Source organism: Diplotaxodon limnothrissa, linkage group LG19 (assembly GCF_057381915.1).
Source record: "Diplotaxodon limnothrissa isolate DT_005_m linkage group LG19, D_limnothrissa_male_GT1.1, whole genome shotgun sequence".
Taxonomy (NCBI): domain Eukaryota; kingdom Metazoa; phylum Chordata; class Actinopteri; order Cichliformes; family Cichlidae; genus Diplotaxodon; species Diplotaxodon limnothrissa.
Genome location: NC_140614.1, coordinates 33,457,591 through 33,475,486, shown reverse-complemented (window position 1 = coordinate 33,475,486; position 17,896 = coordinate 33,457,591). Strand labels below are relative to the sequence as shown.

Sequence of the window (17,896 nt, the reverse complement as noted above, 5' to 3'; positions counted from 1 at the left end):
CATATTTCTCCTGTTTTGGCTTCCCTTCATTGGCTTCCTCTTAAATCCAGAATTGAATTCAAAATCCTGCTCCTCACATACAAGGTCTTAAATAATCAGGCCCCATCTTCTCTTAATGACCTTGTAGTACCATATCACCCTATTAAAGCATTTTGCTCTCGCACTGCAGGCTTACTTGTTGTTCCAAGAGTATTTAAAAGTAGAATGGGAGGGAGAGCCTTCAGTTTTCAGGCCCCTCTTCTGTGGAACCAGCTTCCAGTTTGGATTGGGAGACAGACACTATCTCTACTTTTAAGATTAGGCTTCAAACTTTCCTTTTTGCTAAAGCATATAGTTAGGGCTGGACCAGGTGACCCTGAATCCTCCCTTAGTTATGCTGCAATAGACGTAGGCTGCCGGGGGATTCCCATGATGCATTGAGTTTTTCCTTTCCAGTCACCTTTCTCACTCATTATGTGTTAACAGACCTCTCTGCATTGAATCATATCTGTTATTAATCTCTGTGTCTCTTTCACAGCATGTCTTTATCCTGTTTTCCTTCTCCCATCCTAACCGGTCGCAGCAGATGGCCGCCCCTCCCTGAGCCTGGTTCTACCGGAGGTTTCTTCCTGTTAAAAGGGAGTTTTTCCTTCCCACTGTCGCCAAAGTGCTTGCTCATAGGGGGGTCATATGATTGTTGGGTTTTTCTCTGTATCTACTGTACAAGATAAAGCGCCTTGAGGCAGCTTTTGTTGTGATTTGGCGCTATATAAATAAAATTGAATTGAATTGAATTAAATAAATGGACATTATATATTTTTTCTTGTTCTATACAGAGGTTTAATTTCATCTGATTGTTAAAGTTAATTTTTAAGCATCATTTTTCCCCAGTTTGGATTCAAGAGACAGACACTCTCTACTTTTAAGATTAGGCATCAAACTTTCCTTTTTGATAAAGCACATAGATTGGGGTGGATTAGGTGACCCTGAATCCTCCCTTAGTTATGCCACAATAGGCTTAACCTGCTGAAGTGTATCTTCTTCAGTCACCTTTTCATGAGTTTATACACTAGATGGTCTGATTGTTGGGCTTTCTCTATATTTTTCTGGTCTGTACTGTACAATATAAAGCACTTTGAAGTAACTGTTGTTTTGATTTCGTGCAATATAAAATTAATAGAATTTTATTTAAAATCTCTTAGATTATGAACATTCTGGAAGTGATCTGCTGCCAGCCTACTGATACTCATGAGGACAAACTACTACAAAGAAAACTGCGTGTCTCAAAAGAGTATCTGACAGTTACTACCTGACTTTAGTTTAGAACCATTTCAGAGGAGGTTTTGCAGTAGCCGTGGATCAGTAAAGATCTTTGAATGCTTGAAACTTTAGCTGTATGCTTCCAGTGGATCCACACCTGTGCAGGATCACCATCTACTAATGTAACAAGGTTTTATCTTAGTATGTAAATGTATAAGAGGAAATATTGACAGGTATAAACAGAAACAGTTTGTTTCCATAAAACTGAACATGCAACATTTTACAACCTACTACAGTGTCACTGTCTCACCCAGGAGGTGCCAGGTGGAACTATTCCAGATGTTGTCAGATATAGTAATGAGTATAAAAAGAAACATCTGGACAGAAAAACAACCTCAAACTTTTTCTGTTTTTTCCAGATTAGACTGAAGGATGGATGGTACATGGGGCAGTACGATGGAGGTGGCGGCGCTCGGTCGGCCTTTCAGCGTCGGGATGCTGTACGACTGCCGCAGTGACTCGCTCATCCCTGGTAAGAATTCACATGTAAAGATTCTTGATGCCTCACAAACTTTCATCATTTAAAACCAAGTTTGAGATGGTCCCAAAGTCTGAAAACACAAGAGTCGAAATGAGCTGTAGCAGCAGACATGAGCCTGAGCAGGTTCCCATCACTCCAGCTGTCTGTCAGTCAAAGTAGCCACGCCCCTAACTCCAGTATCAGATACATGATATAAAATAATTCACCCTGCAGTTGTTTTGAAGGGAGACTCTATCCACAGAGACCAAACTGTTATAGCAGACTGTAAACATGATTTGTATGTAGTAAACTTGGATATAAATAGAGGACTCTGGGGAATAACTCCCTTTTGGAGCCTGCCTCTTTGGCAACCAGACGAACTGCAGTTTTCCTGAGGTTGCCTCGTGGTTTTAACTGCACCCAGTATAAATATAGAAGTGTGAAAGTGATCAGGACTGTTCCTTTATCTTGATAATTTTTCATATTTATTTTTGTCTTTTTTTCCCACACCTGTCCCGTTTGGTTCTTTTGCCGTCAGAATTATTGTGTAAAGGACAAGAAAGATGCCCAATGGATTTACTTTACCAAATGGCCTGTATTGGTCCATTTGACTGACCTTTATTTTTATTTTTATTTTTATTTTTATTGTTTATTTTATTTTATTTTCACTTGCTACAAACAGGACAGACATGACTGGGGGACAGAAAAGGGAGAAAGAAAGGTAGTGTTACGGATTCAAATATTGGGGATGGATACAAGAGGAAAAACCACAATAACAACACTGGTCCGGCTGGGTTGAGTCAAACGATGATTTTAATGAACACACGCGTGGGAGATGGACACTGTACGCAGACAGCATCAGATCTCAAAATGGTGGAGCATTGATCAAACTCTTATAGCCTCTAGTGGCCCCCACCTAATCATAAAAGCCTAAACATTCACATGCTTTCTCTCACACGGCGCCTAAGCTACGACCTTGGCTCCCTGTTTATCTGCTCCTGCTGAGATGGGGCAGAAAACTCCAGCATGTTCTCTTCTAATCAGACAAATAAGGTGATGACTTTCTGTGAACAGTATTTCTTATAACTCAGCAGTATAATGCATCATAAAACAATATCATTCATTCACAATAAATCAGCAGTCTAATGTAATGCAATTCAGTTTAACAAATGCAATAGTTATCACCTTCTTCTAATTCAGGAGAATAATGCAAACCAAAACTACATAATAATTCACAATCTTTAATTAGGGGTATAACATGGCATAAAATAATATTATAATCTCACACTCCCCCTGATGAGCTCTTTAGAATAGAGAGCTCACCTACACCCTGTAATCCAGTGTGACCGGGTTCATTTCTTCTCACTCCTGAGGCCCTTTGTCCCCCTGTTGGGCGAACCAAATGTGAGATGACCTCTGTGTTTGCGCAGTTCAGATGCAAGAAAAACTATTATTACAACAGTAGCCGGTACAGATGACACTCCCCCGTTCTCCCACAGCTTTATTTTGGTGCTACCTTATACCCTTCAGACGTACTCAGACTAGAACCTCTGTCCAAGGAGCATTTAGCCTTTATTTTATTGCTGCAGCTACCAGTGTCTTCCAGTTGGGTGATCCTCTGCTCTTCTTTCTTCAACCTCAGGGGTTAGACAACCCTTCAGTCGTTGCACAGATCAGGGGATTATTCTGCCCCGATTTCAAACTACGATCTGTGTATCCTCGGGTCCTGTGTGTCCTCCAGAAAAAGATCAGGAACGTGTCCCCCTTTGCCCAAGAGCCTCTCGAACCTCGTTGGTCTGGTGTCCCTGGATTTCCGCCACCCCCTTCATGGTTATTGCTGTGTTTATAGGATCCATCCTTTTGAGGTGACTAGCTGGAGCCCAAACACCATGACACTTGGACCCAGTTGGTGTCTCGGCAGTCACCGTGTCTGTCTCTGCTGTGAAGGATCCCTGTATATCTGTGACCTCGTCTGGTGTCTGTTCCTTTCTCTGTAAGAGACAGAAAACCAAAACACCTCTCTGCCTAGCCCTAATAATCTAATGTTGTTATCTACTCATCTTCTGGTGATTCAGAATTGGTTTAGAATATTCAGCATGTCCCAGGGACTTATTCTAATCATATCCTATGTGTGTGTAAGCGTGTTTGCATTTAGCCCTCTGCACTCAAGGCATTTCCTACACTTTATCAGTCCGGACCATCACGCCGAACGAAGCTTATGACCTTCAAAAGACCGAGTGCCAACTCATTATAAGCACATTTGCAAGGTGTGTCTGAAAATTATTAAAACCACTCATTTTAACAAAAGACATCAAAAACAAATTAGCCATTTTTAATCCTAACCTTTGCCCCCCAAAAATCATGTGTTTGCTTCCGCCCACTGTCCCACGGTTTCCTCTCCAGTGTGGTACTCAGCTTCTCATGAACACAGGCATTTTATCTTCTAAACGCTATTCAGTTCATTTCAATGATTAATGCTTAAACATGGAAATAATGATTTATGCTTCTCACTGATTCTCTAAAAAAGTCCGGAAACCTCCTGGGTCACTATTAGCTTAAGCTTTACCACACCTAAGTTATTAAAACACAAATGAGGTCATAAAAATGTTTATATAACCCTTGTTTGATGTTAAAACTCAACTTCCCCCCCTTTTTTGACACATTCCCATGTGTCAAACCAACGGAGCTAGAAAATTAAAGGAAAAGGTTAGTGACCTCATATCTTAGAAGGTATGAGACCGTCTCCTATCCAGTGTCGTTGCTCCAGTCCTGTCAGCCTGTGCCAGGGAATGAAACCAATTTAATTGTCATGTTAGATCTGTTCAACTCCTGGCTCCGCCCAGAGCCTGCGTCTGCAGAATTGCCAAGAAACAAAACCTGTATTAATATGAACTCCACTTGAATATGAACTTGTTGACACAGCAAAGGAAGATTCTCTCCTTCTCGAGGACAGGCACTGACTCCCACCTATCTCCTGGAGCCAACTGTCCCTTATGGAGACACAATATTGCAGCTACAAAGTTTTGCAGATTGTTAAGTTGATCTGTGTGTAATGCTCTGAATCAGGTATGTAATATTAAATGAATGTCGTTTAATTAACTGCCACTACTTAAAACTTAGCAAAAGATATAACTGAATGAAAGATCACCAAGAAAAGCATGATATCTGTGTTATGTAAGCGCGTGCGGCCTTCCATGCCCAAAGTCACTCCAGTCTATAGATCAGCCAGACATCGCGTTGACTGTAGCTTTTAACCCTTATTAACTTGAGCACAACTCTATAATGAGCAACAAACTGCAATATGTATAGAAATGATCATGGTTACACCTGCAATGGTAGATCATATGATTATCCTGACACCTGTAAATAGAAGATTAACCTGAGGTTATAACAATCACTGGAACACAAATGTTAGTATAATGTCAAAAGCTTCAATAAATGATTAATGCAATGCTTGTTCTATGATTCTGATGTAACAATAATGCTGATGCTAAAATAACAGTAAAACACCCCCTTTTGTCCCGTTAACTTCACACATAAACGTTTATCCATGCCTCTTTTAAGTTTATTTCCCCCTGTTTTTCCCTCACTGACCACAGCAGGGGAATCTTTGTCTTGATTCAGCCATGAATGCAGCTCACCTGATTCATCACTGAGCCCCACCGTCACTGGCATCTGACAGGGTGGCGCTGCATACTCTTCCTTTAATGTCTCTATTTTCAATCTGTTAATTAGAGTGTTTAAACCTGAAGTCGACTACGTCCACAACAAGTCAATACAGCTGTAAATGTGGCCAATTATCAATCTATTACCAATCAATAACGAAAAATAGCTTTTAATCTATGCATGCTTTTAGTCAACCACTCACCCAGAGGATCTCCAATCCCAGGAAATTCCTTCTCCTCATTTAATGAGTCTGTCCTCCTTCCATGCCCTGGCAACTGGTTCATCTAGAGCTGTATCATCTTGAAATATACATACAACAAGCCAAACCACACCTTGGTCACACCAACCCTTTTCCGCCCTGAAGATGTCCAACGCCATCTTAGTCTGGACTGTCAAAGGTGACTTTAACGCTGACTGTTCCGACAATCCATTTTATAACATTTCCTGGTCAGATTTGCCAATTTCTGCACCAGGGTTTTAATAGTTTTGCAATTTTCATTAGTTTCTATTTTTATTCAGCTTTGACTTCAAATTTTCAATTTTATATCAGTTGTAATTAGTTTTTACCAATTGTTTGCTAGTTTAGTTTAGTTTTTATTTTTTTGAAAATCCTTAGTTTCAGTTTAGTTTTAATTAGTTTCAGTTATAGTTTTAGTTGTGTTTGCAAAAATTAAGTGTAACAAAATCCCAGTTTCATCGTATCCGTCATGCTCTTCTGCTTATCCTTGGGTGTTGAGACTATTAACTATTAACTCTTGCAGCACCGGGTGTTCGTAATTTTGGTTCAAGTGAATTGATAAACTTTTTGAAGGCAACTGACTCACACAGTTATGTAGATATCCCAGTCCTGTTGTCTCGGGTTTTATCACGCTGCCTTGTCTGGGGTTAGCTTCTGTTTTCTGGGGATGAGGGTTGAGTGTGCTCCCGTACCTCCTCAAGGTAAGCTAGGTTAGCCTTCTTGTGTGAGCTTTTCAAGTGCACTTTAAGGTTTGTGGGATTTTTTCCCCTTTAGAAATGTCCCTTATTTGCCCCTCAATTTGTCTCTTTCCACTGCCAGACACTTGCTTTATCCAAAACACAGTCATATTCAAAGTGATCCCAAGTTGGACTCTGGCGCTTTCTCCCAGCTTTTCCTGACATGATTCTGCGCGTGGACGGAGCAGCAAATGGCTAACCCTAATTTGCATAATTGGTCATGCTAATCTCATTGTAACCTATGCTGATGGAGAGAGAAATAACATCGTGGAAGAGACATAAAGTGAGTAAAAAACGTCCTAAATGCATTTAGAATCTATTCAGAACTACAAATTAAATTTCTTTTAGCAATTATTGTATTTTTTGATACAATTCCAACCCTGCTCTTTATCTGGGCTTGGACCGGCAAAAGTGACCCGAAATAGGCACTCTGATGGAGTCACTTTGTGTGTGTGTGTTTATAAGTAGTTTTAAACCTTGTGATCCACAAAACAGCATAAGAGTAAAAGAATAGAAGAAGAACTGACTGCGTTACAGCACCCGCCGCTTGTTGAGAGTAAAAGTGATATACGCTTTCGCGTCTTCTTAGCTAAGGGGTCTGAAAACTCGCTAAATATAGCGACAAAGTCGCTAAGTTGGCACTACTGGCAGCACCACAGATGACTCGACTAACGTACTGCCACCTGCTGGCATAATGAGACAGCAAGCAAAAATCTGGAAACTAAACTTCATTTTCACCCTTGACTATCCGGTTGTTCAGTGATGACGTGACGAATCCTACTTCCGGGTCCAAAGTAGTCTGCGTTTAATATGGCTTTTGTATTGTTAACATGTTTAATGTTATGTATTTTCTTCTATTTGATCTCAAGAAGCTCCTAAAACAGTTAGTGATCCCTATTGACCTCCCTCGGCTTTTATTACCACTAATCATTTATTTAAGCTCAGTTTTTTAAAACCTTAGGATGTAACTACAGCCCAACCCATGCAGCAGTATATGAATGACTAACCTCGTATTGTGGATGGATTATCTCAGTTGTTCTCCTGGTCCTTTTACAGCATCCTGCCATGCGATTACATTTGTTCCTGACCACCGAGAAAACTCACGGTAACTTTTATCGAGTGGAAAAAAAGTTAGCTTGTTTATATTATGCTAACATAGCTGTGTCGCTAGCGGTCACGTAGCACATCATTATATACCAGCTAGCCCAACTTCAGTAACCCTACAAACGTCACTGCTGTCTAGTTTTCTGTCTTCATTTATGCTGGAAGTGATAGCAGAGCTGTACGTTTTAATTTGTTTCCAAAACCCCGCAGTCAGGACATTCTATATTGTATTTAGATAGAAGCTAGCGAGCTAACTCCCTGCTAACTTCTAACTCCGTTAAATGTCATAAATTCCGTTTTCATGGATGCCTGGATGTTAAACTCAATTGTTACACCTGGTAGAGCAGAACGCTGATCATTTTATTAAAGATGAAAGACTTTAGACAGTTTTTCAACTCTCAGTAATGCCATAGTGATCGTCTGATATATGGACCTGCAGCGGAGTTTAGACCCAGACACGGCCAGTGACGTCAGACTGAACAATCGGATTGTAGGACACGCACACATCAATGAAACTAAACACATTTTTGCTATAAATTCAGTTACTTTTAGTTAGTTTTGTGAACACTCATTACGGTTTTAGTTAGTTTTCCTTTTTTGTTTTTATTATATTTCTGTTAATGAAAATGTTTTTTCACTTCTATTTTTCATTATTTTGTTAGTTTTCGTTAATGATAATAACCTTGCTCTGCATACTGGAATAAACATAATCAACATGATCAACCTTTTACGGCGTGTTATTTCACCATCTTATCGATTCAAATGCTCCATCCTTATGTGGTTTGCGACATTATGTTTATCCACTCTGTCTCTGTCACGGCTCGGGGCAGCGGCCGTGTGAAGAGTGGAAGGAGGACTCAAATGCAGCACTTATCCAGACGTGAGGGTGATTTATTAACAATACCAAACATAAAGTGGAGATGGCAAAACAGAACTAAGGACGAACTAAACTGGGAGAAACTACACAAAGGAGTAGCAAACCTGAACATGAAGGGAGAACAGCAGGGAGAGCACGCAGGGGATTTCACAGGGTATGAACACAGACGACGCGACGAGGAACAGAGGCAAACACACACCATAAGTACACAGAGAGACACTGGGAAATCACACGCAGGTGGGAGACACAGCTGGACCTGGTTAACCTGACGAGACAGGAGAACACTGACACCAGGGACCAATAGAGGGAGCACAAACCCAGAACCCAGTATCTAAAATCCCAAAACACAAACCATCCCAAAACAGCCCATGAATAATAAAGAGAATAATAACAATAAAGAACACAAACACAAAGTCACTGAGTCATGGCCGCAGGACCATGACAGTCTCTAAATGTTTGAAGAATTTTCAAGTTTGGGGTCAAATTTTGAGAATTTGACCATAAGTGAAAGTTTTGGTGTTATCACCCCCTTCGGGGCTTACCTTTCCCAGTCTTGATGATATTCCTCCCTATTCTTTGACAGTACCCCCTTTTTGGTGGCGAGAAACTGTTGGTGTGGTCAAGTGGGTGCTGTAAAAACAAAAGCTCAGGACAGAACAGTTATCACGGGGCGACCGTGGCTCAGGGGGTTGGGAATCGCATCTGTAACCGGAAAGTCGCTGGTTCGATCCCTGGGCTCTCTGTCCTGGTCGTTGTGTCCTTGGGCAAGACACTTTACCCTACTTGCCTACTGGTGTTGGCCAGAGGGGCCGATGGCGCGATATGGCAGCCTCGCTTCTGTCAGTCTGCCCCAGGGCAGCTGTGGCTACAACTGTAGCTGCCTCCACCAGTGTGTGAATGAATAGTGGTATTGTAAAGCGCTTTGGGTGCCTTGAAAAGCGCTATATAAATCCAATCCATTATTATTATTATCAGTCATGTACTTCATACAAAATTAGCATATATCGAATTTCATATTGATCGGCATATTGATCCTAACGTGCGGCTATCCTAAATGGGCGTTCTTAAAGTCAGCAAAGAGGCACAGAAAAGAAGATCAGACACCAGCGAGGGAGGATAAGAAGGACAGACGCAACAACATTGTCATCCCCTATGTAGCCGGCGTATCAGAGAAACTCAGGAGAGTTTTCTCCAAGCATGACATCCCAGTGTATTTCAGACCCAGCAACACACTCAGACAGAAACTGGTTCACCCGAAAGACAAAACGCCAAAACACAAACTTAACAATGTGGTGTATGCTGTACAGTGCAGCGAGGAATGCTCAGACCTCTACATTGGAGAGACCAAACAGCCACTTCACAAGCGCATGGCACAACACAGAAGAGCCACCTCCACAGGACAAGACTCAGCAGTCCATCTGCATCTTAAGGACAAAGGACACTCTTTCGAGGATGCCAATGTTCACATTTTGGACAGAGAGGACAGATGGTTTGAAAGAGGAGTGAAAGAAGCCATCTATGTCCACTGTGAGCGGCCATCTTTGAACAGAGGCGGGGGTTTACGACACCAACTCTCTGCCATCTATAATCCAGTTTTGAGATCCCTTCCCAGACGCCTTAACGCCCACTCACATCCTGGGCCATCTGACCTCAGGAATTCGCATGATAAGGTGGGGCCAGGTTTCACAATGAACACACCCGAAACTTTGGCTGATTGGGACCCACACCCAGTTTCAAACCTTGGCTCAGGTGATTAGAGGATCATCAGGGGGTCCTTTTGTCCCTCTGTGGGGGGTTACTCCCACTAGGTTTATATCTGGGACTCTCCACCATTTGACCTTAGAACTGAAGAAGCTTCTCGGCTGAAGGTGAAACGTCTTCAAGCAACTTAAAGAAGTCCAGACGCTTTTCTTTGCAAGTTCCTTTGACTTCAATTCTGTCAGTTTATTTCAACACTATTCAGTAACTTTTATCCAAATACTACTTGGTCACTTAAATACTACATGTTGTCTTCATATTGCATGCGGTTCAACAAAATCTAGATCATGGTTACCATAAAAATTGAAGGGGTCTACAACAACTGCCATCCTCCTATCTTTATCCTGGTTGCAACAGGGCTGAGAAATAACCCTGAAGTGATAGGTTACCAGGCAGGGTACACCCCGGACAGCCGACCAGTCTATCAGATAGAAACAAACAGCCGTTTACCCTTACATTCATGGATAATTTAGAATCATACATTAACCTAGCTCTAATAACTGCATGGCTTTTTCTCTCACACTGGAAACCAGAATTTCGTACAGATCTTTAAAGCCTGAGGCAATTGTGTCAAATACACGCGAGATGCTTACGTAAATCCAAGGGCTGGCCCCTTTTTTTTCAGTGTGTTCCTCCTTCAATTAAATCTCACTCACAACAACGTGATGCTCCGAAATAAGGCTCACTGTTAATTCATCATTTTCACTCTGTACCACTGCTCCTTATCAGGCTGTGTGAAGCACAGTAAACAATTCAGTGGAGGCCTTGAGCCATAAACAGACATCACGCACAGACATTGTTTTCATAACCAAACTTCCTTAGTCCTTGTCCCCCAAATCTACACAAATGCCCTCTGGGTGACATGAACTGCATTTAACCAATAAACAATCAATGGCTTCTTGTTGTTGTAACAGATTCTGTATTTGGATGTTTGTGTGCAGCATTTGTTAGTAAAGCATTCTTCATTGCATCAGCGTGTGTGTGTGTGTATATACTTCTCAGTGAGTTGAATCAGCATTTCGATTTGTGTGTGTGTGTGTGTCAGTTCTCACTCAATCAACGAGTGCATATGTGTTCATATGTGTGTTTCTCTTCATTCTGAGTCAATGCATGTAGATGTGTGTGTTTGTGTGTGTGTTTGTGTTCATCACCTTCCTGTTCTGGTGTTCTGGGTAAACCACGGCCTGAAGCGTGCCCTGGGGTCCTGCCCTCCTCCATTTCAGTCTGTTTGCATCCATTGATGCTGCTGCTCAAAGTTCTGTCCATACTGGTTCTGGCCCCAATTGAGGCAGTCCTTTTCTCCAGTGTCCTGCATCTTCTTCTTGTTCCGCTCCTCCTTAACTTGACCCTTTTGCTTATGTAGCTCCTTCAGGGTTTGCTCCTGCTATTGGAGCTTCTGGTCAGGTTTGGCGACCTCCTGCTCCAGCAAGCTCCAGCCTGATTTCAAGTCCTGTGTCTGGGACTACAAGCCTGACTGATGGGTTCGATTATCAGCCAGCTCCTCCTGAGCCATGCTCAGTTTCTGCTCTGATGCCTTGAGCTCTTACTGAGGGCAGAAACCTCAGAGTCTTTTCCGTACACATCAGATTGAAGTCCATTGATGTTTCCCTTGCTTTGCTTCCACGGCCTTCTGCGGCTCTGCTGTTCGGCTCTTCTCAGAGGTCAGCTCCTGGCCGAGCCCCGACACCTGAGCCTTCAGCTTATTTTCTTCTGGTGCTTTTGTCCATTCTGAGGTGCCTCCTGACCTCAGTTACTCCTCCTGTCTCTGGCACGCCCTTTTTGCTGCCCGATCATCAGTGTTGGTCCGTCACTGTCCTGCACAGTTTTAATGCAGAGTTGTTAAGGTCAGCATTTTTCTGCTCGGCCTCACTTTTCATCCGGGCTTAATGGGCATCTCGTCACAGCTCTGTCAGCTGAAGCTGTCTGGAAATCTCCCCCGTGTAGTGAAACAGGCCTTGGATTTAACGCTCTCCGTCTCCGCTGCATGAGATTGTTTTCCTGCAGCAGTGTTGACATTTTCAGGTTGTTGTTGTGGGTCCAGCTGCTGTAGCATTTGGTCAGGGTCACATCAAAGGTGGTAGAGGAGTGAGCAAAGATGGTAGAGGGGAGAGCAGGAGTCCAGGTCAGCCTCGGCTTTCCGGGCCGACAAGGCAGCCTGTAATCAAGCATAAAGAGAAAAAACAAAACAAAAACAAAACAAAAACAAAACAAAAACGGACAAACAGGAAAATGATGTTATGTTGGCTGTGTTATTCAGAGAGGGGAGAAACAACGGGGTCAGGCCCTGTGTCAGCCTTCTCTCCCCCTTTTTTTTGTTTTTTCTCACCATATAATCAACTCATAACCCACCAAGCTGACAGGACAACACAGGTACATGTTAAAATTCTTAAGATCATGTTTAAAAGCTCAAAAAAGGAATTTTCTTTCATTCAGTAATCACGTGTATTAATCAATCAGCAGAAAACATGTCACAATTTGAATCTTTTTACCACTAAATTTGTCGTGTCATCACTGGTTGGTCAGACCAATGTCTCTCTTTTTTTTTTTTTTGAAGTTAAGTTGTTGTCCTGCAACCCAGAGAGTTTATTTGTTAGTAGTGGATAAACTTTATTACTTAACAGCAGGTGTATGTTAAGTTTCGCTGCTTTAACCTTGCTGGAAAATCTTCACGTGTTCATGAATGTAAACTGTTTCTTCATTGCGTGTGTGTGCGTTTGTAGGTGGGTTATTTAAACTTTTTTCTCAAACGAGGCATTTCTCTAACATTTCTCTGCTTGTGTGTGTTTTTGTTTCACCTTTTGTTGTGATGCTCCGGACGCCTTCCCAACCTCCACAAGTCTGTTGGCCCCAATTTTATGTGTTAAAAACTTCTCTTAATTTCTCCTTTAATTCTCTGCTAGCTGCTGACTTTTCCACAGCTGCTGATTCTTGCTGAGTGTGGTTTCCATTACTATAATTTTGCTTCGGCCGCTGTGCTTGTGGGGGGCAGTTGGTCCAGGCCCGTAGCCACCTGTATTAACACACTAAGAGATTTATTTAATATCATTTTCATCACTGTTAAATAGACCAGCAGGCAACACGCCCACCTTTACAGTGCAGACTACATGCCAGTCCCACAACACACACCTCTTTCTACTTCTCAATAATTCTCCACTCTCCTTTTATTTCTCCTTTCTCTACCTCAGTTTTAAAACCCAACATATTTCACACCACAAAACTGAAACAAATCACCCCTGTATTTATCACACAATCTTACTCTGCCGACTGAAGTGCCGGTCTAAATCATGCACGATTTGTCTCTTCTCTATCAAAACCCATCCAAACATCAAACATTCACCCTAGTCATTCAAAACCTTATTTGTAATATTATAATCAGCAAAATCAGCGTTTTAATTACAGGCACGTATCACTGTTTGCAAATCATAATTATAAAACTCAAAAACACACTAAACAGGAAGCAAAAGTCCTCTGTGCGCCTCACAGCAGCCACCTCTTTTGCATGTTCACACACAGTCTAAAAATAGCTCGCAGCGCTGCAGCGCGCTGACGTCACACACACAGCCTCACACAAAGCTCTGTTATTTTATGTTACAAAGACGTCTTATATTTACAATCACTGTAAGGCCTGACAGATTTAGCGCCTACACAATTTTGACAAATTTAAGTTAACGGTCCAACCGAAAAAGTCCAACTTTTTTGTGATCAGTTAACCAGTATCTGTCCAACAGTTTCTGGCCTCATCTCTAAAGTCCCTAACTCAATTTAAAAGTGTCCAACACCCAAGGTCCAACCTTTGCTGCCCAAAAAAGCGCAGATACCGTTCCAAACGGTAAAGTGGTCCAACCACTAGCTTATTCCAGGATGCCCTGTACCCCACAGTTAAGCCAAACTGAACTAACCCTGTTCGCCGACAGGTCAAGGTCGCGCGTCCACGGCCAGGAGGGAGCGTAACCTCCGGGCTATGCGCTTCTTAGCAGTCCAACTGCCGTTCTATAATAATTTATAATACTTTGAAACAACAGTCAACACCCCAAAAAAAGTGTATGACTGACGCAGGTCCAACCTAAAACCAATGGGGACTTTAACCCACAAAATGACCAATTCCCTATCAAACTAAATTCACTCAGCAGTCCAACTGCTTTAACTTTTCTCAGCAGTCCGACTGCTTTAACTTCAATGAGCAGTCCAAATGCTTTAAATACTCAGTACTGTCACTTTCAACGTTTCATTATCATTACTTCAGTTCTCATGAGATTTTTTCATCAAAATCAAAACAGACATCTACCAGTAATTTCAGTGAGTAGACTTTAATTTAATCATGTCCAATTTGGCACACTTTGGAAATAATTCAACAGGTAGTGCCTTACCTTTGTATAAGCCGGCTTATGTCCACTCACGTCAGACCACTGGCTCGTGCCTGTCCGTTCGACAACCTCGGACCGTCCAAACCTCCAACTTCCACCCCAATACCACAGGACAAGCCCCCAAACTGTTAGGTAGGAAAGAGGTAGGGAAAGAAAAACAGCGGGGAAGAGGAACAGTGATCATGGGCAAAAAACAAAAACAAACAGACAAAAAATACATAAATCAATCACCCGGATCACGTATTGAGAAGGAAAAAAGAGAAAACAAGCAAAGAAAGAGAGCAATATAATAAAAAACATCATTGCGATAATCTATGAATATAACAGTAAATACTAAATATTGAATATTATTATTCAGCGCGTAAGATCAACAGCGCACAGTGTGCTTTGAGGTAGCAGCCAAAAAAGGTGTACTTTGTGTCTCTGAGCAACCGTGTGTACACCTGTGAACATGAGCGCACTTGTTCCTGTTACGGCTGAGAGGGCCAGGCTGTGGGTGGCTGTGGACTCAAATGCAGACACAGAGGGAGGTAAAATGGGTGTGAACACAGTGCTTTATTTACAGTGTCTAGTTAAATTACAAAGCAGGAAACTATGAATGCTATGAACGGAGAATGCTATGAACTGAACTGTGGAAGCTATGAACTGAGAACTATGAGGCCAAACTATGAACATGAAACTGAGTGCTATGACTAGGTGCAAGATTTCATAGACGGATCCTCTGAATGGAAAAAGGGGCAGCGGCTTGGGTGGAGGTACACAGTCACTATAATGAGAAGAGACATGCAGTCAGTGGCAGTCTAGTGAATCATAGCCGAAGGATTAGACTGTGGTGGTTAGGGCTTACGCATTGCAGGTTAAAGTGTCATGCGAGGAGGGAGTGTCCAAGGGGGTCCGGGAGAGTAGTGTCCAGAGAGAGTCCAGAATATACTTGGAGCAAGAGACCTGGCAGGGAGGCAGGCAGGTGAGTCTTATGATGAAAAGGAAGCAACCAGATGACAGAGAACCAGCGTCCAGGTGGAGATGTGTGTAGTTCAGCTTGTGAAGTGTGACGGCCAGGTGCATCCTATGACAAAGAAAACACGGTGAGGAGAAATGCAATTGTTAAGAGGCTCTCAAAAGGGCTTGGCAGCTTAGCACTAACGTGAGTTAGCAGTAGATCTGGCAGAGGTCTGTTGTGAGTGCTGGTCTTATATACTGGTGACTTGGATTGGAATCAGGTGTGAAAGCTGATTGGAGTCTCTGCCTGACGGTGGAGCCCAGCAGAGTGGAAAAACCCCGCACTCACCCAGACCATGACAGTTCCTTCATGTAATGATCTGCTAGAGGGTGTGGGGAGCCATAGCCCCGTCCTCTAGAGCATGAAGCAGGTATGGAGGAGATCAAAGCTCCAGACATCCAGAGACCCTCAGAGCACAAGAGACGAAGGAAGACCAACTGAGGGGCAACCATGCCACTCCCCCAGAAAGAGCTGAGGAGAGCCCCAGATGAGGGGTCACTCAGCAGCAGCAGCGGAGCAGAAGCCAGAGGGGGTTGCAGTGATGCACCTGTATGCTCCGCCGGCAACCAGCTGTGCCAGAGTGGACCGAGCTCCAGGCCCACTCTGGCCAAAGGCACCCCGGTACATACCTGAACGCCCATCCCCGGACACCAAGAACCACCAACGCACCGATGTCCGAGGGCGTCTGCCACCGACAGGGGGAGTGGTGGTGGGGGGGATAGGCCTCCATACTTTCGAGGGCCTGAGATGTCTCTAGATGGCTGGCGTCTGATACCCGACCTGACATATAGACACAGACAAACAGGCACACACAGATACGAACATCCATTCCCACCCTCATGCTTTCATATGCAAATACTCAGCACTCATCCAACGTGGAGACAGAGATAAATAGACACTGTACACACAATCACACTAGCCAAGCGTTCTCTATACCCCAGGTCTAGGTGCCCTTGCCCCTAGAGGGGGAAACTGCACCCAGACCCAGGTAGTGTAACCATTTTCCCTGGGATGGAGAGAGGCAGACCACCCCGACTCCGAAGCAGCAGGGAGGCCCCAAATTCCAGACCCCAATTGGATGGCCAACTCCTCCTCCCAGCCCTCTCGCCCCAACAGGAAACAGAGAACGGGGGTTCGTGAAGACTCAAAACCCTCCCTCCGCCCACTCATATGAAGTGTTGAGGCATGTGTGTTCTAAGGTGAATTTAAAACCCAGGAGGGCATGGAGCTACATGCCAGAGAGCATCAGGTTAGCGCATAGCCCCTCCCGATAGCCCTCAATGTAAGATAAGATAAGATAAGATAGAACTTTATTAATCCCTCGGTTGGGTTCCTCTGGGAAATTCGATTTCCAAAAAAGCACAGCACCGACAGAAGTTACAGAATATTATATATATATATATATATATATATATATATATATATATATATATATATATATATATATATATACACACACACACACACACACACATATAAATACAGAGACAAATATAAATAAAATATACGAAGGGGATAAATAGAATAAATAGGAATAAAAATAAAAATACAAGTGAATTGCACATTTCAAGTATTGAGGTCTATTGCACTGTTGACTATTTACAAAAAGTATTGTACACGTGTATTTAAAATTGAGAGGTGGGCAACGGTGCCAGAGGGGAAGTTGTACACCCTGATGGTCTACTGGATGTCGTGTACTGTGCCCACCCCCAAGGTCCTATATGTACAGTGGGGCAAAAAAGTATTTAGTCAGCCACCGATTGTGCAAGTTCCCCACCTAAAATGATGACAGAGGTCAGTAATTTGCACCAGAGGTACACTTCAACTGTGAGAGACAGAATGTGAAAAAAAATCCATGAATTCACATGGTAGGATTTGTAAAGAATTTATTCGTAAATCAGGGTGGGAAATAAGTATTTGGTCAATAACAAAAATACAACTCAATACTTTGTAACATAACCTTTGTTGGCAATAACAGAGGTCAAACGTTTACTATAGGTCTTTACCAGGTTTGCACACACAGTAGCTGGTATTTTGGCCCATTCCTCCATGCAGATCTTCTCGAGAGCAGTGATGTTTTGGGGCTGTCACCGAGCAACACGGACTTTCAACTCCCGTCACAGATTTTCAATGGGGTTGAGGTCTGGAGACTGGCTAGGCCACTCCAGGACTTTCAAATGCTTCTTACGGAGCCGCTCCTTTGTTGCCCGGGCGGTGTGTTTTGGATCATTGTCATGTTGGAAGACCCAGCCTCGTTTCATCTTCAAAGTTCTCACTGATGGAAGGAGGTTTTGGCTCAAAATCTCACGATACATGGCCCCATTCATTCTGTCCTTAACACGGATCAGTCGTCCTGTCCCCTTGGCAGAAAAACAGCCCCATAGCATGATGTT

At 42.9% G+C, this 17,896-nt stretch overlaps 1 protein-coding gene across 1 annotated transcript in view; it reads left to right on the top strand.

Annotated features, from left to right (window-relative positions):
* Window positions 1-1,671: 1,671 nt before the first annotated feature.
* Window positions 1,672-17,896, top strand: part of LOC146612659 (uncharacterized) — a 30,312-nt gene continuing 14,087 nt past the window's right edge. The window contains exon 1 of the mRNA XM_085342982.1: window positions 1,672-1,771. Within this exon, the coding sequence (XP_085199108.1) occupies window positions 1,672-1,771 (100 nt within the window). The remainder of the gene's footprint in view (window positions 1,772-17,896) is intronic.